Genomic DNA, 20,918 nt, shown 5'->3' on the forward strand with positions numbered 1-20,918 from the left:
TAGTGTGAAACTCTACAAACCACACACAGTTACCACGCAAGACGTCCATCCAGCCACCAAATGATATGGAATGGGGTCCTGCCCTCACTGGTCCTATTCTCTGGGTTGGCAGGTTGTGCTCCCTTCTCTTCCACAGGTCACGACACCATATCTGCCCCACAGATACAAACCCCTCCCAACTGTTCTGATCTTCTGTGCTCGCAGCACTTCCAAATGTACCTACCTTGTCCTCCTTCTACAGCTGTTCACAGCCACCCAAAAGCCATTCTTTCACTTACCTGCCTCCCTTACACCCCCATACTAACCACCAACCCTCACAACTCTCCCGCACAAGATCCCAAACACATGTCCTGCTTTGTGTCTCAAGCGTCACTTGCTTCAAGCTTCAGACCGTACACTGCACCCAGATCCAGCAGCGTGGCATCACTGCACGCACACAGGCACTTCTGATAACAGAATCACTGGCAGATCGCACACTACACAAGTGCCAGTACCATAACATGGGCACACTACACAAGCACCAGTAACCTAACATGGGCAAGCTACACAAGCACCGGTAACATAACATGGGCACGCTACACAAGCACTGGTAACATAACACAGGCACACTGCACAAGTGACAGTAAAATGGGCATGCTACACAAGTGCCAGTAACAGGGCCACGCTACCCAAGTGCCAGTAACATAACATGGGCACACTACACAAGCACCAGTAACCTAACATGGGCACGCTACACAAGCACCGGTAACATAACACGGGCACACTGCCCAAGTGACAGTAACATGGGCATGCTACACAAGTGCCAGTAACAGGGCCACGCTACCCAAGTGCCAGTAACATAACATGGGCACACTACACAAGCACCATTAACATGGGTACACTACACAAGTGTCATAACATGGGCACACTACACAAGCGCCATAGCATGGGCACACTACACAAGGGCCATAGCAAGGGCACACCACACCAGCGCCATAGCATGGGTACACTACACAAGCGCCTGCAACTTGGGCACACTACAAAAGTGCCAGTAACATGTGCACGCTACAAAAGTGCCAGTAACATAACATGAGCACGCTTCACAAGCACCAGTAACATGACATGGGCACGCTACACAAGCGCCAGTAACATAACATAAGAACGCTACACAAGCGCCAGTAAAATAACATGGCCACGCTACAGAAGTGCCAATAACATGAAATGGGTATGCTACACAAGCACCAGTAACATGACATGGGCACGCTACACAAGTGCCAGTAACATGGGCACGCTACCTAAGCGCCAGTAACATAACATGGGCACGCTACACTAGCGCCAGTAAAATAACATTGGCACGCTACACAAGCGCCAGTAACATGGGCATGCTACACAAGCACCAGTAACATGGGCACGCTACACAAGCGCCAGTAACATATTATGGGCACCCTTCACAAGGGCCAGTAACATAACATGGGCACATTACACAAGCGCCAGTAACATAACATGGGCACGCTACACAAGATCCAGTAACATGGGCACACTGCCACTGTATCAAGGACCCCCATTTGGGCAAGTCCACGTGTACCATCAGGGACATCCGCAATTCTTCCAACAAGGAAATAACCTCCCTTTTTAGACAGAGGTTGGAGCAAAAGAAGAGGGCGGAGAAGAGGGCTTCAAAAAAGAGTACAATGGCAGGAACAACCAACCCTCTCGGTAGAGACGAGGAGCCAGACAAGAGGGAAGAAAAATTGATTGTTAATCTCTCCTCTAGGACTCTTACCTCTTCCGAAGAGAAAGTACTACAGAACGGTTTGGGTTATGTCCCTACCCCTAACACTGATACGTTTTGTGACACCTGTGAAATTCAAGGCTTTTTTTGCAAGATACGCCTCAAAGCCTTTTTCCTCGACAAACCCACCATCCCAACGGAGGACTCAGGGCTACAAAAACCATCCACCTTCACACCAAACAGTAGCATGGTACCAAACGAGGTATTGACATTTGAGCAGGCTGTACTCAAAGACCTAACCAATGACATTAAACCTACTACCTTTCACAATTTATCCTCAGCTGAACTGACAGCTGTCAGGGCTCTGGCGGATGACCCAGACATTACCATTATACAAGCCGATAAGGGAGGGGCCACAGTGAAGTGAACTGTTGACTATGATACAGAATTCCTACGACAACTCAGCAACCGGAGATATTACACTCCCATAACAGATGATCTCACCCCGCGACTAGCCATCATTATATCAACCGTGGTCTTCTCTGCTGAGACTGAAGGGTGGATCACTAAGAAGGAAGCAGAATTCCTCATCACCAAGGAACCCAAGACACCCAGCTTTTACATCTTGCCAAAGATTCACAAAGGGGTTACTCCAGTACCCAGTACGCCCATCGTCTCGGGGATTGGGTTGATCCTCGAACCACTCTCTTGGTTCTGTGATTATTTTTTGCAACCCCTGGTTAGAGCCATTCCATCGTTCTTACAAGACACCACTGATGTCCTCCGCCTGATTGAGGGGGTCCAGCATCCAGAAGAAATTAACCTTCTGGTTACCCTGGATGTTGAGGCCCTCTACACCAACATCCCACAACGTGCCACATTAAGTGTCATAGAGGATACACTGACTAGAACAGATTGGGAATTTCCGACTCCAGTGCCATTCGTGCTCGAGTGTGCTACGTTGGCGTTGACTGAGAACTTTTTAAAATATAATAAACAACTCTATCATCAGGCCCAGGGCGCTTCAATTGGCAGCACATTCGCGCCGAGTGTGGCGTGTTTGTATATGTCTGCCTTTGAGGAAAGAGAAATCCACAGTCCATCGAACCCCTACCTCACTAATGTGGTTTTGTGGAAGAGGTTTATTGATGACATCCTCATCTTGTGGAAGGGGGAAAGATGGAGATGTGATGAATTTTGTTACTGGATCAACACCTTAAACCCCTATTTGAAGTTCACCAGCACCATCTCAGACAATAATATCCCTTTCCTTGACCTCAAGATCATGTTAGACGAAGGTCAGATCAGTACTACACTGTACAGAAAACCCACCGACCGAAATTGTCTTTTACCGTTTAGCAGCCACCACCCAAGTGCCTCGAAAGAAAACCTGCCTTTCAGTCAGTTCCTCCGAATTAGGAGGAACTGCAGTTCTGTGGCCGACTTTAAAACGGATGCAGACATTTTAGCAGAAAACCTACGCAAAAGAGAATATCCGAAACGCAACATTGCACTATCACTTAAGTGGGCCAAAAATAATAATCGAGTAGCACTACTAGAAACAAGACAAAAAGAGTCCAGTGAGGTGCTCACATGTCACCACTTTTACCCCATACTCTAATAAGATCAGGAATATCATAAGGAAACATTGGGGCATCCTTTATTCCGGCACACTTAACCTGCCCACTCCGAGGTTTGCTTTTGAATGCACCAGCAACCTCAAGGATATGCTGATACATACCAGGCCCAAAGTCCACAACACCACCACACAGAGATCCTTGTGGGACCTTCCACCTGTTGTGGGACACAACCCATGCGGTGCCTGTACAGTTTGCCCACTTACAAAACCTACTAAAGATACCACATTTTGCAGTGGGTTTAAATGGCAGCTAAAGAGGCACACTAACTGCAACAGACCTATCAAGACACGCATTACAGAACACGGGAGCAATATCCGATGTCATAAAACCAACACCAAGATGACTGCACATTTTGAACTCCTGAAACATTCACCAGATTCACTATGCTGGGTCATTTTAGAAGCGCACCCCAAAATGAACAAGGGCACTCTGTTCCACACTGAACAGGGATGGGTGCTTAGGCTTGCCTCCGATAAAGAGGGATTAAAGGAGGATATTTCCTGGATCCTGCTGACTATATAAAATATACCCTCTAGAGTATCCCTTTCCCTCAGAATTCTGGTTGATCAACACATAATTCTGGCTGGTACACAAGACGCAGTAACATAACATGGGCACGCTTTACAAGCGCCAGTAACATAACATGGGAACACTACACAAGCACCAGTGACATGGGCATGCTACACAAGCGCCAGTAACATAACATGGGAGCACTACACAAGAGCCAGTAACATAACATGGGCACGCTACACAAGCGCCAGTAACATGGGCACGCTACACAAGCGGCAGTAACATGGGCACACTACACAAGCGCGAGTAACATGGGCATGCTACACAAGCACCAGTAACATAAGTTGGGCACACTACACAAACGCCAGTAACATGACACGGGTACACTGCACAAGCACCAGTAACATGCGCACGCCACACAAGCCCCAGTAACATAACATGGGCACGCTACACAAGCGCTAGTAACATAACATGGGCACGCTACACAGGCACCAGTAACATGTGCACGCTACACAAGCGCCGGTAACATAAGATGGGCACACTACACAAGCGCCAGTAACATGACACGGGTACACTGCACAAGCACCAGTAACATGACACGGGTACACTGCACAAGCGCCAGTAACATGGGCACGCCACACAAGCCCCAGTAACATTACATGGGCATGCTACACAAGCACCAGTAACATAACATGGGCATGCTACACAAGCACCAGTAACATGACACGGGTTCACTTCCACAAGCGCCAGTAACATGACACAGGCACACTGCACAAGTGCCAGTAACATGGGCACGTTACACAAGCGCCAGTAACATAACATGGGCACGCTACACAAGCGCCAGTAACATAACATGGGCACGCTACACACACACCAGTAACATAACATGGGCACGCTACACACGCACCAGTAACATAACACGGGCACACTGCACAAGCGCCAGTAACATAGGCACGCTACACAAGCGCCAGTAACATAACATGGGCATGCTACACAAGCGCCAGTAACATAACATGGGCACGCTACACACGCACCAGTAACATAACATGGGCACGCTACACATGCACCAGTAAAATAGGCATGCTACACAAGTGCCAGTAACATAAGATGGGCACACTACACAAGCGCCAGTAACATGACACGGGTACACTTCACAAGTGCTAGTAACATGACATGGGCACACTGCACAAGCGCCAGTAAAATGGGCATGCTGCACAAACGCCAATATCATGGGCATGCTACACATGCGCCAGTAACATAACATGGGCAAGCTACACAAGTGCCAGTACCATGGGTACACTACACAAGCGCCAGTAAAATGGGCACACCACACAAGTGCCAGCAACATGGGCACACTACACAAGTGCCAGTAACATGGGCATGCTACACAAGTGCCAGTAACATGGGCCTGCTACACAAGCACCAGGAACATGACACGGGCACACTGCACAAGTGCCAGTAACATGACATAGGCACACTGTACAAGTGCCCATGACATGGGCACACTGCACAAGCGCCGGTAACATGGGCATGCTACACAAGCGCCAGTAACATGGGCAGCTGAACATCCCCAAACTCATGTTCTCACACAGAAAAGGAAAAAACCCAAGAGACATCTTGGTACACACCCGCCCCAAACTAGAAACGATAAGTCCCAACAACTACTGAGTACCCTACCGATGGGCCACCATCCTTGTTGGAAATGCAGTGTGTGTCACCTGACCTCCACTACAAAAAAAGTAACCTTTAACAACAAGATGAGTTGGGAGTTACGCAAATTCACTAACTGCAATACCACAGGGGTCGTGTACTTGATCACATGCACATGTAACCTACATAATGTGGGTATGACCACCAGAAAGGTTAGCACCAGGATAGGAGAATACAGCAGCAACATCAGGTGCCACTGGGTCACCAAAAAATTGTATCACATTACAAGTGAAACACACCCCTAACGATTTACACCAGGTAGTGTTAGAACATCTCAAACACATCAAGAAATCAACAATCTGGAAAAAAAGAGTACTAGAGAAAGAGCAGCGGTGGGTGTATAAATTGCACACGGACACTGAAGGACTGAATCATGATATCCCGTGGGGGCAGTTCGTTAGATAAATCAGAAATACACCTTCTGCCAGACTTAGCAGTTTGTTTGAGTATACCACTCTACTCACAATATAACGGAAGTAAAGGTCCAACCGCACCCGATACTCACACTAACGAAAATCATAAAGCTAATAACACATGGGTACACTTCATCTAGAATGCCCAATTGCACAGGAAGGCTCCATCACCATTCCATTAGCAGCAGCTCATTTGGGAACAGCAGACTGCCCATCGGTGGCATTTATACTCCAAATAGGCTACTACGAGTCTACTATTCCATACCAGATATCTTGCATTATCCAGTAAACGGGCACCATTTATGACTTCCACCTAACAAGACATGAGGTTTAGTCATCACATGATGTATATGCAAACTATTCTGAGAAGAGCGCAGTCGAGCTGTTATGTCTAAGGGCTTGAGCATCATTCTGTTGTACCCCATTATCCAGGAATCTGGCATTTTTCATGACTACCTCTAACACGACATGAGGTTTAGTAATTTCATGATATACATACAAGCTATTCTGAGAATTTTATTTATTTATTTTTGTGTTTTATAGAGCGCGAACTTGACCCGTGAGAGTATCAGAGCGCTTTACAAGGTATACAGTGGTGAACAAAACAAAAGTTTAAAGTGCAGAAATATACATAATCAACAGAAAGGATGGCAAGGGGACGGGGTGCTGAGAACAAAGGGAAAGAGGGGGATACAGATGTATGGTTACAATCACCGTTAGAGTCAGTAAAAACAAAGGTGCCACTTATTCTCGGCGGGGAGAATTGGTGATCTGGGGAAGAAGCGAAAGTCTTAGATTCATCTGGCACAATGTGGTGGTTGAGGGCATGTCTTAGATGAGGAATTTACCCATGAGGAAGGTTTTGGCCTCCTTTTTGAAATGTGCTAGAGAAGGGATTCTTCTGTTGGCGGGTGGGAAAGAGTTCCAAATTCTTGGTGCCGCTCCGGTGAAGGCCCTATTGTAGGTTCTTTTTTCTGAAAGAAGGCAGGTTAGAGTAAGAGGTTTCTAGCAGATTGGGAGTTCCTCCTTCCTCCAGATACCATTAGTTTCTGTGCCAGATAAGCAGGGGAGTTTGTGTATAGAGTCTTGTGTGTAATGCATGCCAGTTGGATTCTGGCCTCTAAAGGGAGCCAGTTCAGCACTTTCATGTGTGGGGAGATGTGGTCGAGAAGAGCAAAGTCGAGCTGTTATGTATAAGGGTCTTGCGCATCAATCAGATGCACTGTTGCGCACACAACATACTGCAAAAATTACCACTCTACATCATACTTGAGTGTTTAAATGTATCCCCCTTGTAATGTTATCCCCCTTGTTAGTTTTCTTTTCTTTTCACCTTTTGTCCACAATACCCGACCGTTTTCTCATTCGCCTAAGATGGCCCTGCTCCATTGCCAGTCACAGCGGCCATTTTGTGAGAGACACGGTCTAGTTTTTGAAGTAAGCATGACTAGGCTGATCCGGGTCTATTACATTCGCCCAAGATGGCCCCGCTCCATTGCCAGTCACAGCAGCCATTTTGTGAGAGAAACAGACTAGTTTTTTTAAGTAAGCATGACTAAGCTGATCCGGGTCTATTTAATGGCCAATAGGAGACAGACGCGGTAAGATGCAGTTTCCAGGGGTGCCATTAGGTCATTTTCCGAGAGGACTACTTTGACAAAGTAAGTCCAGCCAGACCCTTTTGACCTTATTTCTCATTTTTCCAAGGAAATAATAAGGTTTCTATTTTCCTTATAGAATAAGCCAAGGCACTGGGATTTCCCTCCCCGTTCCTATCTCATTTACCTTTAGGAAACTCTATTGACTATTTCTATGTCCCCATTACCATTTTATGTCCCCATTACCATTTTGAAAGCCCCTCTGCCCCTGCAGATCATGGGGCATATTTCTGCTGAAACTAAAGTATGTGTCATTGATATGTAATACTATTATTTTGTTATATGTTGTATGTCACTTGGTGTCTTTTTCATAAGTGCTTTTAAACTGCAATTTGTACATAATAACTTATCTTCACAAAGACATAGTGTATGATTGATTTCTTCCATCACAGATGATCGCACAAAATAGCTGTTAAGTATACCCACTATAGAGGAGGTCATTGATCGAGATAACACGCCGCATTTATAAAGGGCCTGCCAGCTTTTTAAATTTTCATTTTGGTTTATTTCCTACAGATACCGCATGTCAGTGTACAACCGTATGTATTCAATATTGGGAAATTGCGTCTCCTGCGATTTCACGTTTAACATCACTACATTTGAACATGGCAATTTAAAGTACAACTTGGAAACTTTTTCAAACTGTAACACACGGAATGTAGTGTATTGTATCTGGTGTCCATGTGGCCTCCCTTATATTGGACAAACACAGCAACCGGTCAAAGCACGGATCAGCCAACACCGTCGTCGCATACGTAGATCTGTACTGAATGCCCCCCTGGTATCACAATACAATGAGAAAAATCACACTGCAGACGAGATAAAATGTCAAATAATTGATATTGCCTCTTTACCAGAGAGAGGAGGCGACATCACAAACATACTCCAACGCAGTGAGTGCCGCAGGATAGATAAGGTCAATTCTATTGAAGAAGGGCTTAACTCTACTGAAGAATGGAGAGGGTATGTCACCACACTTCATTGATGAACCCTTACTAGACCCGGTCTGCATTGTCATAACCAATAACCATACGGCATACTACATGTAATGTATCATGTAGTTACTCACAGAATACGCCTGCACTAGACTCGGGATTGACACTTGTGACATGTGTTCACTAATGTAAATAATATGTGGTCATGGACAACTCCACCAAGCTGATCGGCAACCTCGCCAACCTCGGCCTCAGACAACTCGTCACTGCACCCACCCACGCCGCCGGACACACGCTGGACGCCGTCTTCTCCACAAGCACCCACGTCACCTTCAACCACACCACCGAACCCCACTGGACCGACCACCGCTGCATTCACTTCACCTTCAAAAAACCAACCACGTACCACCGCACCCAACAGCTGCCTCGCCACGGCTGGAGCAAAGTCACCGAAGACAAGCTGCTCACCACCCTCTCCCAGAACCCTCCCACCGACCCCACCAACCCAGACGCCACAGCCTGCAATCTCAGACAGTGGATCGACGACTGTGCCAACACCCTCGCCCCACTGAAGAAACCCCCCAATAGCAACGCCAGCAAGAGAGCCACCTGGTTCACCGACGAGCTCCTGGCCTCCAAGCGCGCATGCCGGAAACTGGAGAAGAAATGGCTCCACGAACGCACACCAGACAACCACGCAGCCCACAAGGACGCCACCCGCAGACACCACCACCTCATCAGATCAGCCAAGAGGTCCTCCTTCAAAGACCGCCTGGATAACAATGCACACGACAGCAAAGAGCTCTTTCGCATCGTTAAAGAACTATCCAATCCCAGCGCCAACACCAACGACATCCCGCCCTCACAGGAACTGTGCGGCTCACTGGCCATCTTCTTCCACCGCAAGATCGCTGACATCCACGACAGTTTCAACACCACGACGGACCCGACCACGCCAGACTCCACCCCTCCTCCGAACACCAACAACGCCAACTGCCTTACCTCCTGGTCCAACGTCAGCGACGACGAGACACGCAAGGTCATGAACTCCATCCACTCAGGATCTCCGACAGACCCGTGCCCACACCACATATTCAACAAGGCAGACGCAGCCATCGCCCCCCAACTACGGAAGGTCATCAACATCTCCTTCAAAACAGCGACATTCCCAGAAAGCTGGAAGCACGCCGAAATCAACGCCCTCCTCAAGAATCCCAAGGCGGACCCCAAGGACCTGAAGAACTTCCGGCCCATCTCCCTACTCCCGTTCCCGGCGAAGGTCATCGAGAAAATCGTCAACATGCAACTGACCCACCACCTCGAAGACAACAACATACTGGACCCATCCCAATCTGGATTCAGACGTAACCACAGCACAGAGACTGCCCTCATCGCCGCCACAGACGACATCAGGCACCAATTAGACAATGGCGAAACATCAGCCCTCATCCTCCTAGACCTCTTGGCCGCCATCGACACGGTCTGCCATCGCACTCTAAAAACACGCCTCCAAGAAGCCGGTATCCAAGAGAAGGCCCTCGACTGGACCACATCCTTCCTCTCCGGCGGATCCCAGAGCATCCGCCTCCCACCCTTCAGATCCAAAGCCACCGACATCATCTGCGGCGTCCCCCAGGGCTCCACCCTCAGCCCTACGCTGTTCAACATATACATGGCCCCCCTTGCGCAAGTGGCCCGCCACCACAACCTCAACATCATCTCCTACGCCGACGACACTCAGCTCATCCTCTCCCTCACCAAGGACCCGAGCACCGCCAAAACCAACATCCACGACGGAATGAAGGCCATCGCCGACTGAATGAGGAGAAGCCGGCTGAAACTGAACTCAGACAAGACGGAGGTCCTCATCCTCAGACCCTACCCCTCGGCCTGGGATGACTCCTGGTGGCCGGCCACTCCCGGGACAGCACCGACACCCACCGACCATGCACGCAATCTAGGATTCATCCTCAACTCCTCCCTCTCCATGTCCAAACAGGTCAATGCCGTCTCCTCCTCCTGCTTCAACACCCTCCGCACGCTTCGCAGGATCTACAAGTGGATCCCGACGAAATAAGAAGAATGGTGACACAGGCCCTCGTCAGCAGCAGGCTGGACTACGGCAACGCTCTCTATGCCGGAATCCCAGCCAAACACCTACGACGACTACAGCGCATCCAAAATGCCTCCGCCTGACTGATCGTCAACGTCCCCCGCTGCAGCCACATGACCCCCCCACCTGACAAACCTACAATGGCTCCCCGTCGACAAGAGGATCACCTTCAAACTCCTCACCCATGCACACAAAGCACTCCACGACACCGGACCCGGCTACCTGAACAGCAGACTCAGCTTCCACACCCTCACCCCCCAGCTCCGCTCTGCCAGCCTCACACTCGCCGCCGTCCCCCGCATCCAACGAACAACCTCCGGTGGCAGATCCTTCTCCTACCTCGCCGCCAAGACCTGGAACACCCTACCTACCCAGCTACGGCAGACCGAAGACTTACACGCCTTCAGAAGACTCCTCAAGACCTGGCTCTTCGAGAAGTAGCGCAACTCTCCACCCCCTCAGTGCCTTGAGACCCTCACGGGTAAGTAGCGCGCTCCGCAAATATCCGGATTGATGGACCTTATGTATATCTCATTTTAGATTGCGAATTTCTGTCCAATGCATGCTTGTTCCACATGCCGCAATGGTCACAAATTACACAATCTGCAGAATGTACCGCGAACCGTGCAGTGTGTATATAATAAATAGCCGCACTTCTGAAGGATAATTCACCTTCCTCACCATGCACCCTATTTTTAAAAATTATGCCTCCCAGTGCCATCATCAACACTAGCGCAGTCTTTCTATTTTGTGGCACACTTTAAACAGAATTGCACACACACAGAGGTCTCTCTTCACTGTTTACCCTTCGCGGGCACCGATCGTCGGATTGAACGGCGTTACGGTGATCCACAACTAGGCCTGTCAGTTCTCCATGTAGAATGGCGGGAAAATCTTGTATTTAGCAGACTTCACCCAGAGCGATCAGTGTCATTGAACCGAGAGCTGACTCACGCGGCCAGAACTGAAGCTGACTTACGCTGCTTTCTTCTACAGACACAGAGATCTGTCCGGTCACAACACGATCCGGGTAATGAAGTACTGGGTTTTTCGGAACCCAGCGGTGCCAGGGAACACACCCGAAGACTTCGAGTTCTTCCTGTTTCAGACTTACAGAAACACTGAGTCTTCTTGGTGAAGTCAAAGATCGTATTTATTGGCTGCAGCCAGTAACAGGTATCCTAGAAGTACAACATGTGTATATTCTCAGGAGACTGCTCACTTACGAAAACCAGCCTTCTCCTTATATACCAAATATTATGCTTTAGGCAAACATTCCTCGTTTTACGGTATGATCATTCACATGCATTCATTACAAAGGAAAAGACAGAGTCATAATGGCAAGTACATATTTCAGTTCGTTCAGCCCTTAATCAATTACCCGGCAAAGCTTAGCACCTTCATCAGATATCGACGGACACCCAATAAAAACGGGCACCTCCTCCTCGTAAAACGGGTCATAAAGAGGGTAACAGGGGCAGGTGTGTAGAAGATTAGGCATGGTTTGTGTGTGATGAAAGGTTTCGTGATATGCTGGGCCCTGATACTAATCTCATTTGGCCGCGGGAAGGGAACTGACCGAACAGGTTTGGCCTTAGGCAGCGGAGTCAGTTCACCCAGGTCACCGAGGAGTCAGCGAAGGTGTGTGTGTCCTTCAGACCCATGCTTGGCCGTAGTCCTGTTGCCTATGAGAGGGCAATCACAAAATGGCTGTCGTCCTAAAATGGAGCTCGAGGTATTAGGACAGAAACTCTGATTTCAGGCGATCTCGTCACTCAAATGTGACGCAAATGCTTGTGCATAGTATCCTAAACATTGTCGGTCTGTTGATAAAGAAATCGTCATGTTAGAATCATGCCAGATACGTGGTTCCGAAATTTACAGTACCACAGACCCTCCTTTTGCCCTTACATAGGCAATAACCTATACTCCCGCTAGTCTGATTCCAGGTCTATGTCCATAAAGTCGCGGAGATGTTGCTGTAGCATCATCCTATTGCTTAGCTCGTCTCGTGTTACAGGTTTCCTTATACATGATGTAGCGCAGATGCCACAAATTACAGGAGCACACTGTACACATAGACAGAGCAGGAAAAGAATGGCTAAGATCATTCCAATGACTATCAGGATCTTCCAACCCCAAGCGGATATCAGTTCCCAAAACCACCCCGCCAATGACCATTCCCCTTTATCTACGTGAATAGATTCGGAGATTCTATGCAGTTTGGAAATGGCCTGGAAAACTGTTGGAGCGTTATCTGGAATAAAAACACAGCAGCTAGATTGGATCACTCTACATACCCCACCCCGGTCTGCAAGTATGACGTCTAACGCGACCCTGTTCTGAAGAGTCATAAGACGATCCGACTGGAGCTCAGTAGTCAAATTACCAAGGGCACCGGCTGTTTCAACTACCGTGGATTCAACCACTCTTGTCAATTGCCTTATGTTCCTGCTGTTAACCATTGGACCCCAAAACAGCAGAGAACCCTTTATGAAATCTCCAAACTCTTGTCCTGCAGTGTCATCTTGACTGATGACGCCTCTAACCATCCTTGTCTTATGGTAATCTGCCGCGGTCATATAGGTGGGAGGCAGCAGGAATGAAACAAAACATGTGCCCGAAAAGTCCGGGGGCAACCATGTATAGGCTCTATCATGGCAGATGAAATAGGTACCCTTGGCTGCTAAGAACGAAGGGGAAGTCTGAGATGCAAAAACGTAAGTTTCAGCGCAGATACTTTTCCCTAACTGAGCTCTGGGATTCTTGCCATAACCTTGCAAACATAGGTGACCCTGATGGGGTACAATCCAGATCGGTGAGGATTTCTTTGCTCGCTGGTTCTCACTCAGAGTAACTTCATATCCTGTCATATTCCAGCCAATATATGCTAGTGTCTCATCTCTTGGGATGGTTTCATAGGAAATCTCTTCCCTAATCATATCCACGATCCCCTTAACTAGAGCACTATTCTTGGGATTATCTTTCACAGAACGTAGGGGGTTGGCTTCATGAGCATACATGAACATTGTTCTATACGCCCACACAGAACCATTATGGCTGAAAGGTAGGAGTAGGTTCGGGATACCTTTATCACTAGTATGGGGCATAAGGCCACACATCCAACAGTTAGTTGTGTTTACTACTAGTTGGTGTTGGTGTAGGAGCTGAATGAACGAATTATTGACAAATTCCAATCTTCTAGCGGACTCGTGTTCAGGCAGGGGATGAAGGGAATGCGAGGAAACAGTAGGAGGAGGTATGGGCTGTGCAGTTGGTGCGAATGTTACTTGGAAAGAGAATAAGACATATCCTATGAAGATCGTCATCACACTCAGTAACATGGAAATACATAACATCAAAAATCGTTTTCTTGTCATCATTATACATGTTCTGTCTTTGCAGTCCATTGGTTTAGCAGGTCTCTCATTCTCGAAAAACTCCATCCTCTCTGAGTGCTGCTCGCGGTGGTAGGGTGTTCTATGCTAAGGAAATGCTTCTGTCAGTCCAGGGCAACTCCTTGGACCGACCAGAACTGCTGACCTAACGTCTTCAGTTGCACTCCAAAGACTTGGGCAACCGCGACCCTGCAGCTGAACCCGGATGGCGGTTCGAAAAAGCAAAAATAAGCAAGTTTCTCAGATGAAAGAGAGAGCTGCACTTCCCAAAATTATTAAAAAATAGCAAGGGAAAGGAAAAGAATTGTATTTATCCATAGTCCTTGGCCTCAAATTGTAGCGATTTCTCCCAGGTACTGTCTGGTCTTGAAACAAGAGTTCAGGCTCTGTAGTGTCCAATCGAATTGACGGTGGCACAGCCTCTTGCAAAATGTCATCGCTTTCCTGCTCAGAACTTGTTCCTTTTACACGTGCATCGCTAAACGGCAGAAAACGAGGCACGGTTTCAGTCTCAGAATCAGCGATCCCCTCCTGGACCCACCGGTCATATGGCAGAGGCAAAGGGACCCTCTTGCAATGGACGCCGTGGATCCAGTTCTTTTTCCCTTTTACTCGAACAGCTGATCTCGTTGAGAGAAGGACGAGACGGGGGCCGATCCAACGGGGCTCATCATTCTTTGTCCGTTGAAAGTTTTTGACCAGCACCCATGATCCAGGATTGACAGGATGTCCTGGAGTTTCAGAGACCTGAGGAAGAGTATCATGCACCTGTTGGTGTAAAACACGCAATTTAGCCGTCAATTCATACAAATAATCAAGCAGTACTGGATACTCGATCTCACTGAATTTTGTAGGCCTTGGCACTCCCCATATATTGGCCGGGCGGCCAAACACGATTTCATAGGGACTAAGTCCCACTACTGAATGTGCAGTCATTCTTGTTGACAGGAGTGCTAAAGGCAGAGCGTCAGGCCATTTAAGACCAGAGCTTGCTTGAATCTTGGCCAACTTCAATTTTAATGTGCCATTATATCACTCTACTAATCCAGCTGACTGGGGATGATTTGCAGCGTGAAATTTTTGCCGGATACCCAGTCCATCACATACTGTTTTCATCACTCGACCCACAAATTCACTCCCATTGTCACTCCAGACCATTCTCGGCATTCCACATCTAGGGAAAATTCTTTTACAAGGGCTTTAGCTGTGGACAGAGCAGTGTTGTCTTTTAAAGGGTATGCTTCTATCCACCTTGAAAAGGCACAAACAACAACGAGTGCATATTTCAAATTGTTGCATCTTTCCATGTGGATGAAATCTAGCTGCAAAACCTCAAACGGATACGTTGGAGGCGCAAAATGACCAGCTGGAGTTGGGGTTCCCCTACCAGGATTGTATTTCAGACACACCATGAAGTTTTTGACCACATTCTCTGCACATTTAGGAATTCCAGTATTTTGCCATACTGGAGCCAACAACTTACAAATCCCTTTCACACTGATATGGGCCATTCCATGAGCCATTGTCACCACTGCAAGCACGTACGCATCGGGTAACAACCATCGCCGATGTTCTGACAAGTCAATCCAACAACCATTTTCATCCAGTTTACCCGTACTTTCTCTCCACATACTTAATTCTTTCTCTGAAGCTTCGGCTTGAAGAGACTTCACACTCTCTATCGTGTCTTCACACATTCCAACATCACCAACCCATCTTGCAGGGCCTGCAACATACATCCGATTCTTCACATTCTTTGCTGTTTCTTTTGCGATTTCATCCGCAAATGCATTACCACGACCAACATCATCAGTAACCTTCTTGTGTGCACTGCATTTCACAATCGCAACTTGTAGCGGCAATGTCAGTGACTCAAGGAGCTCATTCACCAACTGACCATTTTGTATTTTAGCTCCATGTGAAGTCAGGAACCCACGTTCCTTCCATAATCGCCCAAAACTATGGGCCACACCGAAAGCATACTGACTGTCGGTATATATGGTCACTTTCATTCCTTTTGATAGCACACACGCTCTTGTAAGTGCAATTAACTCTGCTGCTTGGGCTGAATTTCAACAATCGTATGCAAAGTCGTGACAGCATATGCTGCAGTTGTATCACCATTCGAAAGCTTGAAACATGAACCATCCACCCATAAGGTACCATCACACTCTACAAGGGGAGTATCTTTGAGATCCACTCTCCCTTTTGTTTCTTCTTCTGTTCTAAAAAGACAATCATGCTGCTCAACATCATCTGTCTCCACTGAAATCGGCAATAACGTGGCTGGATTCAACGTATTGCACCTTTGTATGTGAACATGACTCGCTAGCAGTGTCAACACGTAACCTGACAATCGAGCACTAGTTAAGTGCTGTGTTTTGGTTCTGTTTAACAACGTGTCCACTGCATGTGGAACCATCACAAACAACGTGTTGTTCATTACTAACCCAGCAGACTGTCGAATAGAAACAGCGGCTGCCGCTGTGGCTCTCAAGCAACTCGGCAATGCTTTAGCTACCGGATCCAAAATTGATGAAAAATACGCGCATGGACGCTGCTTGCCTCCAAAAGACTGTGTCAACACCGACAATGCACAACCTTCACTCTCGTGCACATATAGTTTAAAAGGTTTGCTGTAGTCAGGGGTACCCAGCACAGGAGCCTAACATAATGCTTCACGCAATTCGGAAAAACTTTTCTGACAATCTTCAGACTATGGGACGGGATTCGGTGTATCTTTACATGTTAATGCTATCAAAGGTTTGGCAAGCAGAGAAAACCCAGGTATCCATTGTCTACAGTAGGATGTAATGCCCAAGAAAGCACGTACTTCTCTCTGAGTCCTAGGCACACTCAATTTTGCTAATGCCTGAATTCTTTCTGGGGTCAGTTTCCTTCCCTCCTTCGATAAGAGATGACCTAAGTAGGTCACTTCTTGTCGACAATATTGCAGTTTTGAAAGCGACACTTTGTGATGTAGATTAGACAAATGACGCAACAACGACAATGTTGCTTCTTTACAAATGTCTTCAGTATCTGCGGCGATTAGTAAATCGTCAACGTACTGAATAAGGGTAGCACCATCAGGTAAAACAATCGCATCGAGCTGAGTTTTTAAAGCTTGGCTGTATATTAATGGACTTTCACAGTAGCCCTGAGGAGCGCGTTTGAAGCGAAAGCTTCGACCTCCTAGGCTGAAACCAAAAATATCTCTGCTCTCCTCGGCAATCGGGATGCTGAAGAAAGCATTCTTTAAGTCAATCACCGAGAACCAGGCGGCGGAGGCTGGAATCATAGTCAATAAGGCAGTAATATCAGGAATGACTGGAAACTGTGGCACAACTATTTTATTGACCTCTCTAAGATCAATCACGAACCTGTAAACAGGTGGCTGAGAAGGGTCAGTACGTTTCAAAACAGGCAGAACAGGACTATTGCAAACGTTGCCTCTGGTCTCCTCGATCACATCTTTTCCAATTAAATCATAAATGATCGCCAGCAACGCTTTTTCACCTTCACTAGAGTACTTATATTGGGGAATGCGTGGCAATTTAACATTGGCTTTCAATGTCACAACATATGGCGGTATTTCCAAAAGGCCCACATTATTAGGACCAGTAGCCCAAATGGCATCAGGAAGAAACGACAATTCTGTTGGAAGTTTATCCTTTGATAAATACATTGGAGAAACCTACCCAGTGTAAGTTGTACTTCCGAAGGAGAACAATATATTGTTGCATACAATCTTTTCAACAAATCCAATCCCAACAAGTTTTCACCACAACCTGTTGTCAAAATTAGGGGTGCTTCCAATTCACAAGGTCCAACAGAAAGGGACATAGGGCAAGAAATCGGATTCCTAACCGGGGCGCCAGAAAAACCTACCGAAACATTCATCTTGCCAGACAAAGGCGCGCCAGGGAGTTTTGAGTGCATAATAGAACTCTTTGCAGCACCAGTATCCAACAGAAAAGGCTCTGACACACCTGATGTAGTCACCTTAACATACGGTCCACGTTGATCTACTGGAACTGAAACAACTCCCTCTCTTTGTCTATGGCTGTCCTAGCAATCATTACCTTCCATATTCTCATCTTCCACATAATAATCATCATTATAGTACTGAGCCGTCCTACCAGACGCATTAGTTTGTTGGTCAAAACTATTCAGTGTATTTTGAGGTGGAAGGGGACGCGCGTTCTGGGTGAGACTTCCGCGTCCTCTACCTCTGGGAGTTTGCTGAACACCTCGACCTCTTGCGCTAAATGCACCATTAGCACGCTGCAACAAAATAGGACAACTATACTTGAAATGACCCTCTTCTTTACAATATGAACACTGATTGGGACCTACAGGGGCACGCGGTCGAGTAAATTCATACCTTTGCATGTTTTTCTGAAACTGTTGAGGTTGCTGATAATTACTCTGACCACCACGTGGCGGGTACGCCTGCTGTAAAAGAACTTTCGTTTTTAATTCCTTATTTTTCTTGTCTGCTCTATCTTTCTCATCTTTATCCCTGTTTTCCTAATACTGTGCAGTAGCTAATATTTGTGCTGAAGAGGAAACAGCCCAAGAGCTTTCTGAATCTTTCAATTTCTTACACAACTCTGGAAGCAAATTATGCACAAATTTGTCAACGAACAACCGTTGACCACCTTCTGTACTCATATCTTGACCACTGTGGTCGATAAACGTTTCCTCAAACCTAGTGAAGAAATCAGACTGTTTCATCTTTCTTCTGCTTACACGCAGATAACTTATCCCAATTAACACGCATCGCAGGCATTAAAGTTTTCATGTAAGTGATGATCCTAGCAGGGAGTTCTGCTACTACGGGATCAGGCTTGGCACCACCAACTTGCCCATCGTTAGCAGCTCTAATATTAGCCCATGTGGCGCCTAACTCTTGCACGTGATCTGTATTGCGAATCAATCCCCACAAAGGCTGCGGAACCACATTCCCAAATAACATGTCTATGTCAGCCAAATTCATAACACATGATTCCGTAGTCTGCGATAACTCCTTATAATATCCTGCAGGGTTCTTACGGGGGTCGGGTAAAGTTTGTTTAAGGGCTAACACTTCAGATCGTTTCCAAGGGATGTGTACCCAAACACGCTGAAAATGAGCTGGAGCAGCAGCAATACCTTGAGCGGCATCGGCCGCAACAGCGTCCTTCTATACCGGAGGGACTTCCCTCATAGGGTACTGCCGCACCTTTTTACCAGAGGAGTCATGTTTAAACAGTGACTGGGGAGGATCCTCAATCCTAAAAGATAACAATGTCGCAATTGCTTTTTCGACTTCGGGACCCACAATTGTACCTTTTTCAAACTCAAACCGTACACGGCACAAATCCTGCGGATTTGCATCCAAATCATTATCCTCCAATTCCTCACAAAGGAAAACACACATCTGTTCAAAAACGTATCTCTGTTTCGGTGCTTCCCATTGACAAAAGACCTCCATAACAGACTCCAAATTATACCTTGATGGGTGAACAATCCATTTGCGCGCCATACGGTCAAACATCTCTTTCTCGTGAGAATTAGGCAGTTGACTACGCGTCTGCTTACGCTTTGGATCAGGGGTCACACCAGACGACCCGAAGAAAGGTAATATAAAACTAGCAACTGTATCCGTCACTCTCTGTCGTACAGAAGGAGAAGCTGGCAAAAGAACAGGGGAAAAGACAGAGGGAAGCACAGTAGGTGTAGACGTAGATGTAGAGACAGTATCAGGAAGAGCGACAAGAGAGGCAGTCGATGTAGTAGGCAAAGTCGTAGAAGGTAAAGGGGGGACAGGCAGCAAAGTCGGCGGCCCCTGAGGGGGCTGCACCATAGGAGCAGGGGCCAACTGAGGAGGAACTGGTGGCAGAGGAGCTTGATGTAAAATAACTGGATGTTGCACAACTTGGTGTTGCGGAGGCGCTGTAGCACTCTGCGCATAAGGGGGTGGTGAACTTAACAAGTGTGACATCAAAGTATCTTTCTCTATTTCTTTTGACGCATCTTGCCGAAGAAGCGGCAAAACTGGATAACATTTATCTATCACTAGTTTACATTGTCTGTGCAACTGCTCACTCATCTGTTCCTCTTCATTATCTTGAAACTGCAAAGCAGCTTGCATTATCGAGATACCCTTTTCTTTTTTATTTCTTTTTGCCAATTTAATTTCCTTCTGTTTGGCTTCCTTACGCCATAGGCGGAAAGAGTCAAACATTGCCGGGCGGGCTTTCTTCTTAAAGAGTTTAACCTCTAGATTATCCAGAATCTCTGTGTCGAAACTACCGTATTGGGGCCACTTTAAGTCACCATCTTTTCTGGTGTAACGGATCCATACTTCATTATATGTAAGTGGGCCTATGCCATGTTTTACATATAATTCATAAGTTGGAGTTCCAATCGGAGGAACCGGACACGAGTCCTCCAATCGGGAATCCCTATTATAACCAAGACAAAACAAATTTCCAAGTATACTAGAACCAGACATCTTCGCTCTCTAGTCTAGTTTCAAACTTCAAAGGATTATCGAATACGAAAGTCTCGTGAATACACGAGTCCCTTGGTTTTGGCGCTTGCAAGTTCCAAATCAAAAGATCCCAAAGGGGATATCAAACCAAATAATCAAACTAAGGACTGGGAGAAGCTCCACTTATACTTAACTGAGGTATCGATGACATCACCAGAAGACTCGTTTAGCGTTTCGCTCTACCAATTCATCGAGGGTCCAAAACAGGGCGATAGTCAGGGCAGCAGTCCTTTGTAGCCGTTGGGACGCGGAGAACCTCGAAGCAAAGACTTTCGGACCACGTCGACATACA

At 47.0% G+C, this 20,918-nt stretch overlaps 2 protein-coding genes across 4 annotated transcripts in view; both read right to left on the minus strand.

The window, feature by feature from the left end:
* Positions 1-20,918, minus strand: part of LOC146822424 (uncharacterized) — a 67,355-nt gene that overhangs the window by 21,021 nt on the left and 25,416 nt on the right. The window lies entirely within an intron of this gene.
* Positions 11,962-20,918, minus strand: part of LOC146822425 (endogenous retrovirus group 3 member 1 Env polyprotein-like) — a 33,997-nt gene continuing 25,040 nt past the window's right edge. Inside the window, exon 2 of the mRNA XM_085613520.1 lies at positions 11,962-14,856. Coding sequence (XP_085469646.1) covers positions 12,625-14,136 — 1,512 coding nt within the window. The 5' untranslated portion in view covers positions 14,137-14,856 and the 3' untranslated portion in view covers positions 11,962-12,624. The remainder of the gene's footprint in view (positions 14,857-20,918) is intronic.

Source organism: Triturus cristatus, chromosome 6 (assembly GCF_964204655.1).
Source record: "Triturus cristatus chromosome 6, aTriCri1.1, whole genome shotgun sequence".
NCBI classification, from domain to species: Eukaryota; Metazoa; Chordata; class Amphibia; order Caudata; family Salamandridae; genus Triturus; species Triturus cristatus.